The sequence below is a fragment of the Acanthochromis polyacanthus genome, chromosome 3, assembly GCF_021347895.1.
Source record: "Acanthochromis polyacanthus isolate Apoly-LR-REF ecotype Palm Island chromosome 3, KAUST_Apoly_ChrSc, whole genome shotgun sequence".
Classification (NCBI taxonomy): domain Eukaryota; kingdom Metazoa; phylum Chordata; class Actinopteri; family Pomacentridae; genus Acanthochromis; species Acanthochromis polyacanthus.
Genome location: NC_067115.1, coordinates 27370208 through 27384394, shown reverse-complemented (window position 1 = coordinate 27384394; position 14187 = coordinate 27370208). Strand labels below are relative to the sequence as shown.

Genomic DNA, 14187 nt, shown 5'->3' with positions numbered 1-14187 from the left:
ACATACATCAGAATTTTGTTATAAGAGGATATTTCTTACTTGTTTACGTACTGCACTTTCCAGGCTTGGATTAATTTTGACAATAAGGATTTTAAGATCAAAATGTTTGTTTGTTTTTTCTCAGTTTATTTAAAAAGGGACCATGTACAATATTAAACATAATAGTTTCCATTTAATGCATTGTACCAGAGTTAGCTTTAAGCTAATTTTCATTTGCAGTCCCTTAGCAGGCCAGTAAAATTTTGTCAGTAAAACTTTTATGTCAGTAAAACTGTGTCATATTTATATATTTTAAATACGTTTCTGATATATTTTTATCGATTTTATTCATTTGTATCTTTTTATTCTCTGTTTTGACGACAAATGCATTTATTAGCCTATTTGTGCTATTTCTTCTTTACAGCAAGAAAAACTCCTTGAGCTCAGTCATTCAGCGCTGATCTCTGTATTATTTGTTTTCAGAAATTCCCACAGGGAATTCATTTTTTTTTGATGTCATAAGCCATATAGTTTAAGCTGCTTTTGATCTTTTGTCATCACGTATGTTTACTGTTACACTCAGCATGCTATTGAATGACATAACAGTATATACATTTGGTCACATGCAGTACTAATGTGGACTACTACTGTTTATGTCATCGGCTTGTTACTCAGTGAATCTGATTAATGGCAGCAACAGTTTTAACCCTAAGATGCACTAGCGATTGGACCCTACACTCTTCCATAAGTGGGTCAAAAATGACCCGTATAAGAATCACTGTGTTTTTATGCCATTTTTGCCATTTTGGTTAAGAATAATCATTTGTATTTTTGTTTGTATTATATTTTGATCCACACAAGAATGATTTCATCTTTGAAATATGTTTATTTTTCCCTTTCTGACAGATTTTGAACATTTTGATAATTGAAAAACAACAACATTACACATAACAGCAATAGAAGAATGCCAACACTCATTTTGTTTGTGCACTGCATCATCTCTTGTATGACATCAGTGATAAAGAGCTTGGGTTAGTAATACAAACATTACAATTTCTTTAAAACTATAAAAGGTAACTTAAAATGTTTAATAGAAAGATGGCAGAAACATGTTTTTTTAAGGAATACCTACAATATGAAATAATGACTTCACTACAAAAATACTGGAAGAAAATGACCTCACTGGGTCATTTTTGACCCACTTATGCCTCTAAGGGTTAACATTGCCCTATAAGCATTAAATCTATGACTGTGACACTGGCATTAAAACGAAGCTGGTCAGATCTTACCTGCTTTTTATGACAAAATGTAAATTCACAAGTGCTTGCTAATGTAAATGTTGCTAGTTGGACGAAGCATGTGCCATTTTAAAATGAAAATTTTGGGGGTATTGTTTTGCGATTATTTGTTGATAGTATGTAATATTGTGATGTTTTGGTACTGAAAAAACACATGGAGACAAATTCCAATAAGTCTGTATAGTGAATATGTGCTTCATTGTTGTATAATGATGAAAAAATACTGTTAAAGCTCATATATTCTCTGTGTGATTGACTGTTTAGTTAGATTTTATCTCAGTCATATGTAGGGATGAGTGTTCAATAAGACTTTTCCTGATCAATAGGTGTGTTTTTTTATTTAACATTGATGGAAACGGAAAGATAAAATAAGACTGTATGTTATTAGAAGCAGTTAAACAGGAGCAGTACAGTAGTATTTCGAATACGGCTGCACGTTGTGACTGTAAGCAGCTTCTCAAAATTCCTGATCTTTTAGTGAAGTTGACAGAACTCCACAAACAAACCAAAGATGACCTTGCTGTCAGCTGGTTGAGCCTAAAAATGTGAATCTGCTTCCTGGAAAAAAAAAGTTTGTTGCTGTCAAATTTTGTTGCTGAAATGGTAAAAAAAAAAAAATAGTTGAATTCACTGAACTTGAAACAAAAGATCAACAAATTAAGGGTTCAGTTAACAGAATCAGTTCCTCATTCACACAAAGAGCATTTTTTATAGCTGCTCCATAGTGAAGTTTATACAATCATACAAACTTTCTTTGTTCATTGCCTTGAGCAGAAACACTGTGCAGCTTTGCAATGTAAGAGTAAAAAAAGACGATTTCAACTAGGTTATTTATGTATTTCTACATTTCAGCTCATTTATCTAACATGACTGGATGAAACTGCTTTACATTTGGATGCCACAGCGGTTAAAATGCCGACCATAAACTGCAACTTGAGTCCAGCTGGGAACCTTTGTTGCAGGTCGTTTCCCATCTCTCATTTCCTGTCAGTTCTTTGAAGACACTGAAGTCTCAAAAATCAAACTAAAAAGTATATTATGTTGCTATGCATTTAAAAACAATGATATTAGTCTAGAATTCAAATCACATCGCAGCTTTGTTAGGAATATATTTTTGCAGACATCAAAGCAAAACAATAGTTCAGATGAACAAACAGAGCAGTGTTTTACACTGTGATCACTCTCAGAGATGATCAGGGCTTTTGCCAAACAGTTAAAGAAAAAAAAGCAAAGCCGCAAGCATGGGTACAAGCCACTGGGTGGAGACGACAGCTGCAGACCTGCAGAGACGGAAACAAAGAGAGAAAGAGGATTAACTATATGTAATTTCAAATATTTATTATCATTACTAACTTCTTTTAACAACCAGCTACTCAATACCAGCAATTTTTATTATTTCTCATGAGAAACATCAGTATTTTTCTTCATTTGTTTTGTTTTCTCACAAATTTTAAAACTGGACAAAGCTGGTTTTACATACAGTAGTCAGGAATTTGTAACATTTGAATGAAAATCTGTTGACATTTTTGGGGGATGTCTGTGATTGTTTTCAGCATTATCAGGCAAATCTGATCAAACCACACCCAGCCACACTGGGAATGAAAATATGAGGACCTTCTCACTTTTCAAAATCCTGTTTTATCCCTTTACACTTTACATTTCCAGTTTAAATGATTCACTAAAAGACAACTAAAAGATGTACTTTTACAGTACAAGTGTTCACTGCATTTTCAGTTTAAGCAAATATTCAAATGCTGAGTCTTTTCCGGTTTAATAAGTATTACCATGCAAGTACAAAATAATAGTTGGTCGTTTTTGCTTGTAATTCCCCAGAAAAGATGCTGGACCTGATCATCAACCAAAGACAATGCATTAAAAAAAACCATTGAAGGTCCACTGTTCATAATTTACACTGTTGCCTATTTAGTCATCAATATATGAATAAGGTTTTAGTGATACAGTAAAGCTTTGGGCTTAGCTTTTCAGTGTATTCTGCATTTTTTAATTTTCATTATATGTGCTTGGGACATTAAATGACTACTTTGGGTTAATTAACAGTACATACAATCAGGTACAATGTGGTGTTTGTACCTGTTTCAAATACTTGACACCAAACTCCTCTTCATTAAATATTAATTATTCCTCAACCTTAAAACATCATCCATCCATCTATCCATTCTCTATACACCGCTTTATCCTCATTAGGGTTGCGGGGGGTGCTGGAGCCTATCCCAGCTGACTCGGGTGAAGGCAGGGGACACCCAGGACAGGTCACCAGTCTGTCACAGGGTTACATATATAGACAGACAATCACACTCACATTCACACCTACGGGCAATTTAGAGTTACCAATTAACCTTAGCATATTTTTGGACTGTGGGAGGAAGCCGGAGTGCCCGGAGAAAACCCACGCATGCTCAAGGAGAACATGCAAACTCCATGCAGAAAGATCCCAGGCCCACCCCGGGATTCGAACCAGGGATCTTCTTGCTGCAAGGCAAAAGTGCTAACCACTACTCCACTGAGCACCCCCTTGAAACATCAGCTCATCAAAATACACTGTTTTGACAAAGAAATTAGACACATCCAAACACAGCTTTTATCCTGGAACTGAGCCAATTATTTCATTTTTACCAAAAGAACGTGAGCCTTACCTTGAAAAAGAGAAACAGTTGTGTGTGCTGTGCAGTTTTGGATGTTTCAAAATGATCTCAGTGTATTCTTCATCATCATCAGTCATTCTCTTAGCCACTTTCTCCACTGTGAAGACTTCAGCTGGAGATAGGAGCAAGTCATCCTTGTTTGTACTGCAAGTGTGGTTCCCCAAGTTGACAAAGAAGCAAGTTGTGATATTATAAAGCACCGTCCCCTCCATATCGATATTGCGAATTAGCCAGTCATAGTTTGAGTTAACTGAGACGAAACTTCCAAATCTTACAGTTGAGCCTTTTGCTGGTATGACTTTGTTTTCTGGAGCCCAGTAAGCAATCTTGCACTCCTTTTGTTTTAGCAAGGTTATGGAATCCATAAGCAGGAAATGAAGAGCCTTGAAATGGAAGTTGCTTTCATAGATGCTTGCATTTACGCCCATTGTCTCCACTGCTTCGTCCAAGGTTTTCAAAAAAGATCTATCAGAGTGATCATAGATGGAAAGCGCAGCAGTATGCTCTGTCATTCCTCCGGGGATCAGCGTTGAACACTCAGCGTTTGCGCTCCATGCTTTCTGGAATTCTTGACTGTTGTTTAGCTCCTGTTTTAACAGGCCTGAATGGATGTACGTCTCCATGGCCTCTTCACGGCATCCTTTGTACATGTCATCTACAACGTGTGAGTGCCTCGTGTCCACTAGCTTTGTTTCTCCTGCAGTCGCCTTTAATTAAGGATGACATTTAAAACACTTTTCCAGAAGAAGAGAATATTTTTTCTGAATGACTATTTGTACAAGAAACAATACTCACTTTGAAGCAGACAGCTGTGAAAATGAGTGCAGTAAGACACAGTTTTCTTCTGTTCCACATTGTGAAGCGCTCTTCTTCTTCTTCTTCTTCTTCTTCTTCTTCTTCTACAGGCTGCTGTAACAGAAAAGAAAAGCGTTGCAGGACCAACCTTAGATTAAAATGTTCTCTGACACAGTCCAGAAATGCAGTAATCTGGCTTGCTGCTAAATTCTTGTTCGGACATTTCCTACTAACTGTGAAATATGGTACCCTCCTCCAAGTCTAGATAAACACAAATGTGAATAAGACTTAAAATTAAAAGCACATACCTTAAACAAAGAGGATAACTCTGTTTGAGCAACTCACATTAAATCAAGTTATCGTATATGAAACTGCAGGCGAGTGATCCCGCTTTCCAGAACAGTAGGGAAATGAAACAACTTATCTTTACTGTGCAACGCCTTTCTCTTTCCTGTGAAAGGAAATGACAGGCCACTGGGTAACCTGCTTGTTCTGTTTGAGCTACTGTATTACTTTAAGGTTGTATAGGCTTGTCACACACGCTTTATAATGAAGATCAACCCACATAGATTCTTTCTTTCTTTCTTTCTTTCTTTCTTTCTTTCTTTCTTTCTTTCTTTCTTTCTTTCTTTCTTTCTTTCTTTCTTTCTTTCAGAGCAAGGGATTTTGTGAAAATGCTCTTTCTGATGTTGCTGTTTTTTTCTTAAAAGGTTTGTATATCACAGTCATTGTTGCATACAAAGTGTATCTGCTGTTATCGTGTGGCTTTAACCTTTGTGTTGAAGTTACACAAATCAACAGAAATTGTAATGTCTTTTGTCCAACTACATAACTGGCCTATTTACATCATTGTTATTTACAGCTGTGGTGAGAAATCCTGAGCATTCAGTATGGAAGGAATGCACAAATAATTTGTGTAATGTGAAAATAGCTCAGAAACGCAGACATCTTCAAAATTTATATTGAATAATTGTTTAATTAAAAAAAAAAAAATCCTTTGAAACCGGACTGTACAAATACCAGATGACTATGTGGTGTTGTTTTCTCAGGTGTTCCCTAGAGATGAAGCCTGCTCACAAGTAATTCCTATTTTGCAAGGTTATGTTCCATTTCCTGCCCTCCCATCATTTCCCTTCCTGTCCTTCCTTCCATTACTTCTGTCGAAACTGGTTGGATCTCAAGTTTATAGAGCACTTCCTCATGATGACAGCCCTTTTTAATGCATAACTGCTTACACTGAATAAGAGCAACACAGGGAGTGTTGATGGAAAAATAACATCCCACCCTATCTAGTTCCAAGCAGTGTCAGGCTTTGGAGGAGAGTCAGCATCTGGAGAATGGAATAATTTTCAGTAGTTTTTTTTATAATCGAGTACAGGTTACACTAAACCCCTGCAGTATATCCGGGATTAATATAATTTACAATTACATGTATCAAGTTTGGTGTGCATAGGCATGATATCTGCAAGCAAAACTATGTTCAAGTTGAATAACTTTATCGATTAATATGACTGAAATATAATCGTATTTTTTTTTACATTTTTGTTTATGTTTTAAAGCGCCTGTAGTGACTGTTTCTGCATTTGCTGCTTTTTTGTACATTTTTTCTAGACACACATTACTCGTAATGTAAGACTTTTATTTTGAAAAATGCAGCTCTACATCTTAATCTTATGTGGCTGACACCATAGACTACGCAACCAGTGAAACCAGTTAAATGGCGAAATATTCTCAATATTTATTTCTCATTGGGCCACATCACATTGAACATATGAACATTTCGTGGTAAAATAACAAACTTCGGGGAGAATTAAAATAGGTAAAGTTTTTCCGCCACAACTTCCTTTAGAGACCGGAAGAAACGTTGCTTCCGGGTCCAGACGCGCGAAAAAGAAAACAAGCCGAGCGTTTCTTTCTTTTCGTTTTCTGCGAGTGACAAGAGACTGACTGGCCCAACACAGCGGTAATGTAGCACACCGAACTGTTGTACACTAAATCCAAGCTTGTTTGACTTTTATTTGTTGTAATGACGCCGCTTTAGCTAAAATTAAAGCTAATGCTAGCTGCGTCAACATCAGCCCTGACAGTAGAGGCGAGTAAGTTCAGCTCTGTTACACTTCTGCTGCTACTTTACAGTGGTTGAAAAAGTAAGCTGGCACTGTTCTTCAGTAAAACTACTCCATTATACATAAAAACGGTGCACTGCAAATGTCATTGAAGTAAAAACACGTTCCCAACTCAACAGTAGTGATGGGGAGCTGGTGGGCGTGGTGGTCTGTTTGATAGACGCTACTGAGAAAAGTAGTCTTTTTACAGTTTTTCATTGGGAGCCTGTCCTTTACAAAAGCAGCAAAGAAGAAAATGTCATTGCTTTCTGTTGCCATGGCTTGTTATTTACCTAAATAACCATAGAGGTCTTTTCACGATTGTAGAGTAGGGGTGGTAATGATTCATCTTTACTCGATTAGTTCATAATAATAATTTAACTGTTTGAACATATATTTAAAGATAGGCCAGGAAACAAAGGAGATGTATGCCAGTGAATGTATTGTCCATTTGTTATAGTATATGGTTTAGCTGTTTAATCAGAGGTCAGAGCAGTACGACAACACAGATACTCAGGCAACTGAAAATGTTATATTGTTATTGAAAGTTACATATAACGCTTCATATACTGAACGGTTTATTAGGAACATGTGACTAAAACTATTGAGGTCTAATGCAACAGTCCTAGAATAAATCAAGAAAGTTGTAATGTTGAGGTTCTCTTGACTTGAAACAGAGAAGTGGTGCTTCAGCTGTGTGATCATTTTGATTGGTGCAGTTTGTGGTGCCATTAAATTGTAGTGCATTATCTAATTTACATGATTCTTTACTACAGGTTTTTATCAGTGGAAGGACAATTGCAGAACCAAAGCTCATGCATCCACTCGGCTGAAGTGTCTGAGCAAATCACCGTGGGTGCAATAAAGGTTAAATTGAAGTGTCTGATCAGCATTTGAGGATGAGCAAGTGGGGGGACCGACTGAAGAAGGTTGAGCAGCTTGCTCATTCCTTCCAGCTGAATCCTCTGACGACACGCTACAAACCTCGACTGTGGCCGTGTCAGCCGTCCTCCATCTGGAAGCTCTTCCCTCGGCAGAGTCTGGCTATCAGCTTCGCTCAGAGCTGCAAAGAGGTACAAAAGATGCTACCATAGTTCATTTTTTTTGTGTCTAAGAGTTTCTCTCGTGTATGTTAAAGAAGCTGAATGCTGTTGAATACTATACCAAGTGTAATTTGTGGACTACCGCATCTCACCTCATTTACTAAACATTTCAAAGCTTCAGATCTGTGATCATAACACTGTAGGTCTGTTTGCCTGTTTATGGGGTGGGTTCTTGAGGACAATCGTGTGTAATAGTGTCAAAGGATCATGAGCGATAATGATCATGGGACATGTATAGTGTATTTATATGTAATGAAGACAAGGATATGTGCAACAGTGATGAGGAGAAATGTGCAGTGTCAGAGGGATGTATGTAGTGGAATCTTGTGTTGTCGTGACAGTGGGGTTGGTGTAGCATAACAATGTGCAATACTGATAGAGGGATATGTGTAATATAATCTTGTGTAAATGTTAATTAGTTATTACTTGGTAGCTTACCTTGTCCTCCAGATTTTGTCGGTTTGTGTGCACTATGAGCTATCGCTTGTTGCTTGTCTTTCTTGTTTGTATGTCTTTGTTCAGTCACGGCATTATGTTATTTATAATTTTTTTAAATTTTTAACCTGCTAATGGGAGTCAAGATGGAAATGAACCGTATGGCTATAATCTCTCGTATGTATCCGTAAATGTTCATTAATATGAACTGTCCCTTTTTAGAAATAAAACATAAAATGTGGTGGGTGAAACTCGGACTCAAAAAATGACTTTTGTGAACATTTATAAGATCTCTGATTTATTGACAAGAGATCTGAGTTGATTTCTCTGCAGATAAACTGAATTGTGCGCCTTGCTGACATCCGTGTGTCGTGTTTTCTAGGCTGTACATGTTTTTGCACTTGAGAAAGAAAAGACGTCGCCGGGTCAAAGGATCTACCTGGTCACTAGTTACAGTGAGCTGTGGCATTACTACAGGTAAATATCAGCTCTGCATTTGATCATCTGCTGTAACATGTACATTTCCCCAGTGAGAGATCAATGAAGCCTGACTTGTCTTGTCTTATTGTAGCTTAAACACATCTGCTTTTGTGATGACATGCATTGATGGCGCTTTTTCTCTTAATTTCTTTCAGGACTTACACTGAGTCCTTGATGCACTGCTATGAGGTGATACCTGAGGGTGCCGTCTGTAAGCTTTACTTTGACCTGGAGTTCCACAAGCCTTCAAACAAAGGATCTGATGGGAAAAACATGGTGTCTTTGTTTATCCAGGTAGGCTACATTTGTGCAATTTATTGTGAAGATTTTAACTTGCAAATTATTTGCCTCGTGCATCTAATAATAATAATAATAATAAGCAATAATTCAGTCTGAATTTGCTTCAGTAGATTTGTGCAGGTGTGGTTTTCTTCCACTATGTACGTATTTCATTGTGGTCTCTACTATAATAAAAGAGATTTTAAATTTGATTCATCGTTAATTTAGATGAGCAGAAGATGATTACTTAAGTTGAAAAAAAAAAAGTGAAATAACAGAAAAGTGTAGCCATGAAAGGTGATGGTTTGAAGCTGCCTCTGAAGACTGGAGTATGGCTAAACATCTGAATCTAAATGTGTAGTTTATCTTGTTACTTTCTTACCCTAAAGACGCGGGATTTACAATACATTTACCTGTCTGTGTTCTGTGCGTTGACAGTATGTGTGTGACAAGTTGTTGGAAGTTTATGGGATTGAATGCTCGGCGAAAAATGTCCTCAATCTTGACTCCAGCACAGACGACAAATTCAGTCGACATCTTATCTTCAGCCTCCAGAATGCAGCTTTTAAAGACAACATACATGTCGGTATGTTTCACTCACACATGGAAGCAGCAAAGTGTTTTTTTTTGTAAGGAAACTGTTAATATTTTCTCTCTCCTTTTTTTATTTAAGGTAGGTTCATCCATGCAATTCTTCAGCCTGTCCTGAACAAAGCCAGAGGTGGAAGTTGCGTGAATACTGGGATTAATCTAGTGGCAGAACACAAAGATCTGGGGTTGGTTTTTCAGACTTGTGACAATAAATCTTTTTATTCCTCAGCTATAGCAGCTTTTTGTAATTTTTCTCAACAATGTGCTCACAGAGGAACACATGCTATATCTGAGGGGAAACCAGGAGAAGCAGGCCGGATGACTGGGAGTCCACAGACGAAGAGACGTAGGCAGGAAGAGAGGGACCTCAGCTTCCTCTGGGTGAAAAACAAGGATTGCAAAGACGGTCTCTTTGTTGATCTCGGTAAGAGGAACTAGAAGCTTTTATTTGATCTCTTTCAACCTTGGACACATGAAGCTACAGGGGTTTAAGTGAAGGTTACCATTTTTCAAGTATGTCTCAGTTTACTAGTCGTGAACATTGAAACAAGTTTGGCTTTCTTTAATCATCCCATGAAGGTGTCCTGTACATTCAGTGTAAGTCATGGGGAAAAATACACAGTCCTCCTATCCAAAAATGCACCCAAACTTCTGTCTGACACCAGTTAGAACAGGGGACTGAAACATGCGACCTGCAGGGCAAAAGCTGCCCACCAGAGGGTCCAATCTGTCCCGCAGGAAAACTTTGCAAAGTATAAACACTTCAGAGAAGACATTAGCTGCAAATTGTAAATTTGTAAAGCTTTAAATTTAGAATAATTTCTGGACCAGGACAAGTTGTTTTGATTATAAAGTAAAATACTAGATTGCTCATTGTTTTTTTTTTTCATTCTGTGCCTCTTTTTTGCAATATTTTGTCTTGTTTTTTGTCTGACTTTTGTCGTTTGTCTCATATTTTTGTCGTTTTGTTTCTCGTTTCTGTCCCGCTTGTGTTTTTTGTCATATTTCTTTCATTTAGTGTCACGCTTTGTTTGCTGTTTCATGTTTTGTTTTTGTCTTTTTTTGTTTTTTTTCCTCACTTGTGTTGTTAGTTTATTTTTATTTTGTTTCTCACCTTTGTCATTTTTTGTCTCTTTCTTTGTCGTTCTTCCACTTTTTTGTCAATTTTTTTCTTTTTTGTTTTGTTTCATGTTGTTTGTCTCAGTTTTTGTTCTTTTTTCTCGCTTTTGTGTCTTATTTTTGTAATATTTTGTCTTGTTTTTGTTTTTTTTGTCTTTTTATGTCTGACTTTTGTCACTTTGATCATAAAGTGCAGTACAATATTGTTCAGTTCCAGATATCTGTGACTAAATGTTTTGTTCCTTTGTAGACACTCTGTGATCTCTAAGTTGTAGTGTGAAAATGACAAACTGAGGCATAATACTGTTGAAATTAAGCTTATTTTTATGATATTTCAGGTTGTTTATAATGTTTTTTTAATAAGATAGTTAATTAAATGTGAACATTTTCAGAATGTACTTTTCTGCACAAAAACAACAGGAACCATTTAGAGTTGTTGTTATTTATAGGTTATTGTGCTGTGATTTTACTGGTGCGGCCCATTTGAGGTCAAATTAGACCGTGTGTGGCCCCAAAACTAAAATGACTTTGACACTCCTGAATTTGAGAGAAAACACTAAAGAACTGTGATGTTATCCTTTAATTCCTTTCTGTGACAGATTTAGTACCCATTTAATCATCTTTTTTGTCATCATTGCTTGTGTGTAACAATGGATATTTATTTGAATTACAATTTGCACGAACAGGTGTCTACACCAAGAACAGAAATTTCCGACTTTACAAATCATCAAAAGTGGGGAAGAACGCTGCGTTCACTGTGGCAGAAGACAACAAGTTCACAGCCAAACCTCCGAAGGGAGTTTCGGCAGAGGAAAGCGTCTTCTTGGCGTCCTTAGTGTGTAATGTGAGGTACTTTGCGCTCTTTTATCTCAGTTTTCTGTTTGTTTTAATTATCTTTTTCAAACCACACCAGGTCTTACTCCTGGGTATCATCAGTTTCACAGGTCAGAGAGTTCTTACGTGGGACGTCCCAGAAACAAATGAAACCAAAACCTCGACGCCTCATTGCCAGCAGGGATCAGCTTCCAATCCAGGTGAGACTCAACTGAAAACTCCTTTTTCTCGATGCTCTGCAAAAGCATTCTATTCATCACTACTTAAAATGAGTTTGCATGTGTTGTAAATGTCATCGCTGGTTTTACTACAATCAGTTTCAGTGTAAAAACTGAAACTTGTTCTTATCCATTATTGACAGATGCGCTGTCTGGCTGCGTGTCGTCCCCTCATCAAGAAGTGGACACCTTTGTATTAACGGTGGTCACAAAGGACGGCATACAAGGAAGTAAGTGTTTAGCTATTACAGAACACCTTTGCAAAAGATTCAAAAACATTTACATATGTCCTTTAGTACAAGAATTGGTAACAATGGGTTATGACATTTTTTTTCTAAAAAAAAAAAATTTCTGCCAGATTAGTTTGTGTCATTTAAATTTTTGATTTTCTATCTAGCATGATGGGTTGAATTTGCTTTCTTAATCTTAAAAGCTCCTCAGAAGTGAAATTAGAGAACAAAGTTTATTTTAATGTAATGAAATTATACATGTTTCATCTTCTATTCTTTCCTGGCATTATTGATTTTTTTTTCTCAAAAAAATTTCACAAAAATGTATCGAGAAAGTATTGATATGGTCAAAATTATTGTGCTGTTTCAGGTTTTTTGTTTGTTTTTTCTAAACTGTCGCCCAGATGTATGTGTTGTCATAGACTACCGTTCAAAAGTTTGGGGTCACGTAGAAATGTCCTTGTTTTTGAAAGAAATGGTTGTTTTTTTTTTAATTTCCATCAACCATCCCTCCTGTGTTCTAATGCTACATTGTGTTAGCTAATGGTGCTGAAAGGCTGATTGATGGTTAGAAAACCCTTGTTCAATTATGTTAGCACATGAATAAAAGTGTGAGTTTTCATGGACAACATGAGATTGTGCGGGTGACCTCAGACTTTAGAATGGTAGTGTATGTTGTGCAGTTTGTGTGTTGCCAAGTGTCTGCACTCAAACCGTCACACCTACCGCTGTCGCAGTCCGTGGTGCAACATTTATCAGTCTGCCAGATTTGAACAATCTCATATGAATTCAACAGGCATAAGACGATGGAGCTACTTTGCTGCAGAACAACTTCTCGTCTATGACGTCGCCAAATACCGCTGGTGTGAAAATGTTGGCAGGTTTCATAAAAGTAACAACATCATGTATGTACGGTTATGTTTATTGTTCTGAAGGCTGTCTGTAAGTGTTCTCCATCCTTCTGATTTCATCTCATCCTCCTCTGCAGGATTGTTGTGGATTTGAAAGAGGAAGTGTGGTACCAGAAGTGTCACGATCCCGACTGCAGGAACTTCAGGTCCTCAAGTAAGTTAAGATCCTTCAGAGCTTCCACACTGACTTGTGTTCGAAATCATTTCAGGAATCTGTGAGAGGGCTGCACAGTGGATTAGTGGTTAGCACTGTCATCTTGAAGAACCCTGGTTCATGTCCCAGCCTCGGATCTTTTTGCATCGAGTTTGCATGTTCTCTCTGTGCAGTGTGGGTTTTCTCCGGCTTCCTCCCACAGTTCAAAAACCTGCTGAGGTTAATTGGTATTTCTAAATTGTCTGTAGGTATGAATGAGTGTGATTGTTTGTCTCTGTGTAGTCCTGTGATAGACTGGTGACCTGTCCTGGGTGTCCCCTGCCTTCACCCTAAATCAGCTGGAATTAGACTCCTGCTTCCCTAATGAGGACTAAGTGGTGTATCAATAATGGATGTGAGGGGATGAATTTCACAATAATGTAATACAGCCTGTCTGAGATAAACATGTTTCTGTTGCAGGTTACCCACTGCCACAAGAGATCTGCGTGAGCTACATCATGACACTGGTTAGTTCTGTTTGCTTGAACTAGCATTCTGACTGACCAGTAATTTGTCTAGAAATCTGACATTTCTTCTTCATGCAGCAGCAAGTGACCAGATCTTCTGTTCTCTGACAGGATGAGGAAGACCAGGCATATTTAATGGATGACGCTGGCAACATTGAACCCAGCCAGATATCAAACCAGGGCCACCAGAGCACAGTGCGTCCAGTGGAAGAGACTCCTGACTTGTGGGGAGATAATCAGGATGACCAGGACTACTTGGAGAGTCTCGACGACTTCGAACAAAACAGCGGTGAGATCTCGGACCAGCAGCTGCTCACATGTGTGGCAGATTTTGACTCCCAGTAGAGACTGAGGTTTGTTACTTGGCCGCACAGCATCAAATATATCGGTAAGACGTAACGGCATCCTATTCAGCATTTTAAACAGTATTAAAACATGTAACAAATATATAACATACAACTGGCTACATATTATGGCACGTTGCCCT

At 37.6% G+C, this 14187-nt stretch overlaps 2 protein-coding genes across 3 annotated transcripts; one reads left to right on the top strand and one right to left on the bottom strand.

Annotated features, from left to right (window-relative positions):
- Positions 1-845: 845 nt before the first annotated feature.
- si:ch211-145b13.6 (NAD(P)(+)--arginine ADP-ribosyltransferase 1) lies at positions 846-5177 on the bottom strand. 2 transcript variants are annotated; one of them, XM_022208509.2, is made up of 4 exons: positions 5044-5177; positions 4736-4849; positions 3932-4647; positions 846-2557 (listed from the first exon to the last, which is right to left on the bottom strand). In XM_022208509.2, the coding sequence occupies exons 2-4, from the start codon at positions 4793-4795 to the stop codon at positions 2491-2493; spliced, it is 843 nt and encodes a 280-aa protein (XP_022064201.1). In that variant the 5' UTR covers positions 4796-4849; positions 5044-5177; the 3' UTR covers positions 846-2490. The 2 variants fall into 2 exon arrangements, with proteins under 2 accessions (XP_022064201.1, XP_022064202.1); XM_022208510.2 differs by having other exon boundaries at positions 4736-4846; positions 5044-5176.
- A 1412-nt stretch (positions 5178-6589) lies between these two features.
- primpol (primase and polymerase (DNA-directed)) lies at positions 6590-14123 on the top strand. The gene is made up of 14 exons (XM_022208508.2): positions 6590-6698; positions 7617-7913; positions 8761-8855; positions 9014-9152; positions 9576-9723; positions 9811-9913; positions 10001-10152; positions 11534-11696; positions 11784-11881; positions 12043-12129; positions 12926-13034; positions 13118-13194; positions 13654-13700; positions 13812-14123. Exons 2-14 carry the CDS (start codon positions 7740-7742, stop codon positions 14043-14045), a joined length of 1626 nt encoding a protein of 541 aa, XP_022064200.2. The 5' UTR covers positions 6590-6698; positions 7617-7739; the 3' UTR covers positions 14046-14123.
- Positions 14124-14187: the final 64 nt, after the last annotated feature.

Bases quoted from the DNA above. Each gene is read 5' to 3' on its own strand.
- si:ch211-145b13.6 (XM_022208509.2), bottom strand. From the start codon at position 4,795: ATGTGGAACAGAAGAAAACTGTGTCTTACTGCACTCATTTTCACAGCT. The intron at 4,648-4,735 runs GTGAGTATTGTT...CCTTAATTAAAG, and splicing joins TCACAGCTGTCTGCTTCAAA to GCGACTGCAGGAGAAACAAA. The intron at 2,558-3,931 runs GTAAGGCTCACG...CCGTCTCTGCAG, and splicing joins AACTGTTTCTCTTTTTCAAG to GTCTGCAGCTGTCGTCTCCA.
- primpol (XM_022208508.2), top strand. From the start codon at position 7,740: ATGAGCAAGTGGGGGGACCGACTGAAGAAGGTTGAGCAGCTTGCTCAT. The intron at 9,724-9,810 runs GTATGTTTCACT...TTTTTATTTAAG, and splicing joins TAAAGACAACATACATGTCG to GTAGGTTCATCCATGCAATT. The intron at 13,701-13,811 runs GTTAGTTCTGTT...GTTCTCTGACAG, and splicing joins TGAGCTACATCATGACACTG to GATGAGGAAGACCAGGCATA.